We start from the raw sequence: 7,151 nt of genomic DNA on the forward strand, positions 1-7,151 counted from the left end.
AGAATAAACCCCCAAAAAGAGAGATCTTTTAGCTGGAAGCTGAAGAACACAAGTAGATCAACCACTTGTTTAGCAGTGACTGGAATATGGGTGTTAAAGGGATCGATGGTTCTCGGTCGAGCACAGGGGAGATGGGGAGAGATCAGAAAAACTGTAAAATTGCACAATAACCCAACAAACAAGTCGAGATTATAAACAAAGAAAACGCCCAAACACAAAATACAACATTCCTAGTAATCTTATTCTCGCCGGTAATCGTATTTTCGCTGGTAATCTTATATTCCGTGAACCAAACACACCATTAAGGAGTGGGAGGAAGGAAGAAGAAGGTTTAGGGTTTTAGAGGGTCAAAAGGGAGAAAATTGAAGATATATATTATTGGGTTTTTTCTAGAAAAAAATATTAAGGAGGTAAGAAATTTTTAGAGCGAAAGAATGGGCATTATTATATAAAAAACCACAAAAATTATTATTTTTTAAATATCTCCTAAACCAGATTTATTAGAAAAATACTAACGACCACGTAGAATTAACTCGTGTATTATAAAACACGTTTAATGTGAGACATATCAATTTTTTCAAATAAAATCATTTAATTTTATATAAAAAATAATAAATGCATGAAACTCATTTTTATAAAATATGATATTAGATCTAATTTTTTTACAAAACCTGAGATCATCCCACGAGGATAATTTGAGGTATTTTTCTAAACAATCTGATTTGGAAGATATTTCTCAAAAAAATTTGGGTTTTTTATATATATAATAACGCCTAAAGAAGGTGCGTTCATGTTTTTATTTATTGGTTGATGGGATAATCCTTTGAGACGACACCGTTTCACTAATTGGATTAGTGAATTTGAATATTCCTTGAGGGTATTATTGTCTGGTCGTAGTATTACGTGCTCTCATAAGCATGGTTTTCAGAATCAGATCGGTTAGCGAACCGATCATGCTACCGGTTCACTGGTTCAACCGGTCGGAAGAATCGGACGACGTCATAATTATTTAAAAAATTAAATAAAAATACCAAAAGTATTTAAAAAAAATAATTTTTTATATCACAAGTCATATTCAAAGCAAGTCATAATATATATAAGTTAAAAACCATAAAATCAAGTGAAACAAAATGATTCAAATTAACTATAACATAATTTTTAAGGTAAAACATATTAAATAATAAATATAATTATATAACTATAATTAAAAAATAAATTTAGGGCTAAAAAAATCATAACAAAATGATATTGTTTGGTTTAATTTTTTTAAAAACAATCACACATGGCTAAGAAACATAGAAGAGCATCCCAAAAGTCTAAAGAGTAAAAATATGAAAACAAAACAATCATATATGACTAAGAAACATAGAAGAACATCCCAACTAACTTCTATAAATAATAGAGGTAATTTGACATTCAAAATCATGGAGCCTTTTGGTGAGCATTTAGTGAACTATTATTTCACTTCAATCAAGCTTGAATTTTAGGCTTCAATCGAGCTTCTAAATTTTTTTTGAGTTCAAGCCTTTTCGAGTTCAAGTTTCAATATTATATTTCGAGTTCGAGTTGAACTTGATAATTTTTAGCTCGTGAGTTTGAGTCGAGTGGAGCTTACTTTTAAAGTTTTCAAGTTCGAGTCGAGATCAGCAATACTCGAGTTCGACTTGGCTCGTTTAACAAACGACGTCGTTTGGTTTAATTTAAAAAAAAACAAAATTAGCGGTTTTTTCTGGTTTTTTTTTAATTTTCAGCCGGTCCGGTTCAAACAGTTAAGCGGTTCCGGCCGGTTCACTATAGCGGTTCAACCGGTGTAGATTGAACCGGACTAAGTAACAATTCCCGGTTGAACCAGTCGATCCGGTCCGGTTTTCAAAACACTGCTGATAAGGATATATTATGAGTTATAAAGATATAATTTTTTACGACTGATAAATATGATGTACTATTAATGGATCAAAATAAATCTGTTATCTATCAAGAGATTAAGAGAGATTTAAAATCTAAAAAATGAATAAAAGTCATGAAATCTAAAATATAATTAATGTTTGATAATAACGTATGGACCTTGATTGCGCCATCCGAAGGTACAAAGACCATTAGGTGCAAATATATTTTTCATGAAGAAAATTATATCGACATAGAGGATAATATACATATTTTATCGAGGAATACTAGTTGCACAAGATTTCTGTTTTTTTTTGGGATAAATTTAGGGAAAATACAAAATAATATTTGTTAAAATATTTTCAATCAATTGACAATGGACGCTCATACACTAATCGATGTTCGACCCGAGACCACTAGAAAAAATGACAATTTTTTAACTACTGAGTCATGTCGCACACAATTTTAAACAAATTAATAAGAGGGATTATGATAAAAAAATTACTTGTAGTTGTATTTATTATTGTCATTTTTGTACAATATGACTATAAATTTAATGAATGGATGTAAAAATTGAATTTCTTAATGAAAATTTATTTAAAAATATGAACATGCCACAGTCCGAAAGTTTTAACAACCAGACAATTCTGGTGAAGTATGCAGTCTTCAAAAATTCAGTTATGGTTTGAGGTAGATTTCTCATTGTTGGAATATTTATTTTGATATATCTACCAAAGAGTTCAAATTTATATATAAAAAAATAAGATCTTATGTTATGTCGTGTATTAGATTAGATGTCTCTTATACTTTAAGCATAATGAGTAAGTAGGTATCGATGTGTTACTAAATAACTGTGAAATATATTTTCAAAATACAAGGTGATCTAATTATAAATTATTACATAGAGAAAAATCAGAGAATTTTTTATCTCGATTTTGTTTAAATGATAGTGCTATCATCTGATAAAGTTTAAAGGAAACCATTACTACGGATTCTACTAATGAACATTTTGGGTAGAAATATTCATTATTGATCTTTGAGCGGTTCCTAGCATTACAAACCTTGTTGATGTTTATTGTAATAAGAATGGTGCTGTTGTACACGTAGATCACATTAGTGGTTCAAATACATTTTAAAGTATTATCTCATTTGATAAGAAAGGTGATACTAAGATATGCAAATTTCCAACAAACGATCGTGTTTTTAATTGGCTAAGTCTATATCACAAACAAAAGGATAATAGTCATGCTAAGTTAATAGAAATTAGTAACATTGACGTGCGTACCTAATACAAGTGAGAGATTATTAATAATACTATTATCGTATTATACTCCTTCTGTCCCATTAAATATTTTAGGTCATACTTTTATAATTTTGACTTTATTATTATTTAAAATATGTTATTTGATAAAAATACAAAAATATATTTTAAAAATCTTCAATCAAGTGGTTTTCAAATACATATTTTATAAAATTTAATTATTTAAAATAGTCATAGTTAAAGTTTAAAAATTGACTTTTAAAAAGTCAGTAAGGGACAGTTATTTTGGGATGAAAGTAATAATATTTTTATTATTATGAAAATTAATTTTTTTATTAATCTATGGTAATTATGACTACGAGTGGTATTATATTTTTTAAAAATTCTAAATTATTTGATAATGAATGCTCAAATATCATCTACAGTCGTTGGTACTTAAACTATTGACTTCAACAAATAACAACCAACTCTTTAGTCATTGAGGTCATTTGATTCATGCTATGAAAATCAAACTTATTAGAATCATAATTAGCGTGTTTTTATATGATAATACCGTTGAATAATGTTGTATATTATTCTAAATGTTCCTAATCAATCATTGTTGAGAAAATAACAATGAAGTAAGATTAACATGAACTTTAGTTGGTATTCATGAGATAAATATGTTTATAGGATACAAATCGAATATTTGTTGAGAATAAATATTAGATCATCTTATTTTGAGATTAATACATTGATCAAAATCATAAATTAATCTCTAACAACTATACCATTAAACCCTTAAACCTAAAATCATTATAGTTCTCAACATAAATAACATTGTGTACATAATAAACATTATCTTATGAACATTATATTTGAGTCCCAAAAATAAATGCTCTGAAAATAATGAACAAACAATCTGATGAAAATTTAAACAGAGGAAGAAAGATGAATGAAGAAAAAAGCCAGTGGTACCATACAACACTCTCTATCCCATAAAAAATCTATATCCGAATACCCTTTTTTCTTTGTCTAAATCAAGAGAAGACAACGGTCTTCCCCAATAACCATAGAACAAGAGATAATTCAATGCCAAAAATTGTGTGAAGAGTGCCCCTATCTAACATGAATCCATACACCGTAACCCCTGCTCGATTGTTCTCAAAATATGTCACTGCAATCATCGGACAGCAAAAGAAAAAAAAAACATTAATGTCATCAAATATATGAACAAACATTAATGCCATTTGGTTGTGTTATTTCAGATTTTATCATTTAGGTTTGACACTAGCGTTCGAACCATTTTATGTTCGGTCATTTGTGTTTGCTAGATTGGTTTTCTATGTCAAGTTTTTTTGGATTTAAGTCCTTTTAGGTTCGGATCATTTTGAGTTTCTAGAGTCGAATCAAGTTGAGTCGAGCTAACAACTAGATTAGCCAAGTCGTGATTTTGAATTCAGATCAAAATTGATAGATTTAAGTAAAAAAATAAAGGCAATGCTTTTACCTAGAGCTTGTCTTTTTTGGTAGGAAATGGTACTGTAAGCATAAGCCGGGATCAACTTATTGTTATCCAAGTCATCTTCTTCATCGCCAACATCTTCACTCTCCGATTCACCGTCTGTTCCAACACGAGGAAAGACTTGGTGGGCGTGAATGGCAGGCGTCCTCGGCGTCTCACCATCATTCACGTTGAAAGAATCTAGCGTTGCACAAATATGCCATTTTGATGCAAGGCATGTAACCGCCTGAGCTTTATGCGTTATTTTCGTCGCGCTTCGTAATAGTATACAGAGTCCGGTGAGAAGAGTTAAAGAGCACATCTACAAACAACAAATTAATAAGAAGATTGGTTAGTGCTGGATCAAAGCTAAAGAGTAAAGATTGGAACATAATTTTGATGAATTAACACTTACAACAAGTTCTCCAGCTTTGTAAATGTTCAATCCCGATGTGGCCTTTAAAGTGATCAGCAATGACGTGAATTGGCTGCCAGTGATCAAGATCAAGCACCATAATATGAACGTGCGAAACCGATGGCTGATGATCCGCAAATGCCTTCGGATCCGTAGGTGTTCGATCAAGACCAAACCCACATCCGAGTCGACTTGGAAAAACTGGGCAAAGTCCTGGAGCCTGAGAACTTGGAGGTTACAGACTAGGTGGAAAAGGACACAGACGAGGAAGAAAACCGTCGTCCGGTAGAGCCACGACCATAACTCCATGAAACAGGCAACACTGTCACTCAACCAGACGATGCCTAAGAAAGGAATTTGTGAGGCACCTGAGGCATACCACCATACTTTGTATGCAGTCTCAGCTAGGAAACATGGAAGAACGAAAATGGATACGATCTTCAATGATCTCTGCAAAATAAATCACATTAAAACAAAGAATTTGAACTTGTTCAAATGCTTATAGTCCCACATTTTCAAACCTATAAGCCAAAACGAAGAGTCCAAAAGTTAGCTGAGACAAATTTACAAACACTTGGCGGGTAACATATTTCATTAGTGGTTGATCAAGTCAAAATCAGCAATGATCGTAACTGTAACTTCAGTAAATTATGGATCTTTAACTAAACATTAAAAAAACGATAATTTTCAAAGGAATTGAACCCTATACCCAGAAATGAAATCAAAATCCCATATCAAATCTCCTCAGAAACTGAAGAATTAAATGAAAAAAAAGAAAGAAAAATCTTACATTGAGCTGAGCAGTGTAGCCTTTCCTAACAGTCTCGCTCTCATTATAAAGCTTATCAAAGAACATGAACCTCTTCAACCCATACTTCTTGATGAACCTCGTCAAACAAACGAAAGATGTGGCGGAGACACTGCTCAGAGACAATTGAATGACCCAATCGTAAGGCCTGGCATGCTTGGCGTCGCAAGTGGAACAAGCCAAGAGGAAATGAGACAGAGAAGGAACCACGAGACCTAAAACAATGAACAAGAACCAAGACAAACAAGTTGTCCAGATGTTGGATTGGTCCATACACATCCAACGTAAGTATGTTCGGAAGGTTTGGAACTCATCTTGTGGGTGGGAAACGCTTCTTTGGAACCCTGATCGATCCACCAATGGTACCCTATTGTCTCCCATGAATGGCTTTGTTAGGGTTCTCAAATGAAAGAAGAGAAGAAAAAAAGTGAGCGAGAAGCCGAGATTTCGGGCTTTAACGATGTCTTGATCCTAAAGAAGACGGGGATTACGTGTGTTTAAAGTTGGTCTGGTTCCGTTCTTGTTTTCACTGTACAATCATTTATAAATTTGACATTTTATTTTGGAAAAATTCGTGACATGATTGGCTGGTTGCTATTTTATATGGTTCAAAATGGGAGACTAGTGAATACTGACAAATGTTCTTATACAGACATTTTAATCGAGTAAACTACGTATGAGTCATGCAAGTATCAATTTAATTTCGTTTCGATCACTTAATTATTTTTTTAAATTATATATAACGTACATTTCGATTTCGTCTTGATCACCTGTCATTAAAAAATAAACAGAACTACAAACATAACAATTTTTTTTATTTTCAAAATGATGATGTATTATTTTACTGTGACATGTTAGTATCCTCGTTAATTTTTAATGACGGATGATCAAAATAGAATCAAAATATAATTTTAGCTACAATCTTAAAAAATAATAGTTGGTTAACTAAAACAGTATTAAAGTGATAGTAAGGTGACTAAATACATAGTTTACCAATTTTAGCTTAGGAATAATGATAAAATTATTCCAACATTTGCACAAATTGTCATTTTGACCCTTATTCTTTTCCTATAACATTTTAACGTTACCAATTCGTTTTTTTGGGTCAAAATACCCCTGTTTAAAGAAAATCGCTAGTTGGCTAATCGTCAGCACATATTGTTGACATAGAATTTTAACATGTGCAAATTAATGTTTTAACATATGTCACATCATCCAAAATGATGTTGCGGTATATATCACGTCACTCAACGTGATGGTGTGGCACATGACCCGTCATCCAAAATGATCTTATAACATG

At 31.8% G+C, this 7,151-nt stretch overlaps 1 protein-coding gene across 1 annotated transcript; it reads right to left on the reverse strand.

The window, feature by feature from the left end:
• Positions 1–4,103: 4,103 nt before the first annotated feature.
• Positions 4,104–6,268, reverse strand: LOC120115998. Its single transcript, XM_039136586.1, has 4 exons — positions 5,834–6,268; positions 5,044–5,493; positions 4,635–4,950; positions 4,104–4,301 (listed from the first exon to the last, which is right to left on the reverse strand). Exons 1-4 carry the CDS (start codon positions 6,230–6,232, stop codon positions 4,165–4,167), a joined length of 1,302 nt encoding a protein of 433 aa, XP_038992517.1. The 5' UTR covers positions 6,233–6,268; the 3' UTR covers positions 4,104–4,164.
• Between the last annotated feature and the right edge of the window lie 883 nt (positions 6,269–7,151).

This window comes from Hibiscus syriacus, unplaced genomic scaffold (genome assembly GCF_006381635.1).
Source record: "Hibiscus syriacus cultivar Baekdansim isolate YM2019G1 unplaced genomic scaffold, ASM638163v2 tig00000910_pilon, whole genome shotgun sequence".
Taxonomy (NCBI): domain Eukaryota; kingdom Viridiplantae; phylum Streptophyta; class Magnoliopsida; order Malvales; family Malvaceae; genus Hibiscus; species Hibiscus syriacus.

Bases quoted from the DNA above. Each gene is read 5' to 3' on its own strand.
- LOC120115998 (XM_039136586.1), bottom strand. From the start codon at position 6,232: ATGGGAGACAATAGGGTACCATTGGTGGATCGATCAGGGTTCCAAAGA. The intron at 5,494-5,833 runs GTAAGATTTTTC...TTTATTTTGCAG, and splicing joins GCTACACTGCTCAGCTCAAT to AGATCATTGAAGATCGTATC. The intron at 4,951-5,043 runs GTAAGTGTTAAT...TGTTGTTTGTAG, and splicing joins ACAAAGCTGGAGAACTTGTT to ATGTGCTCTTTAACTCTTCT.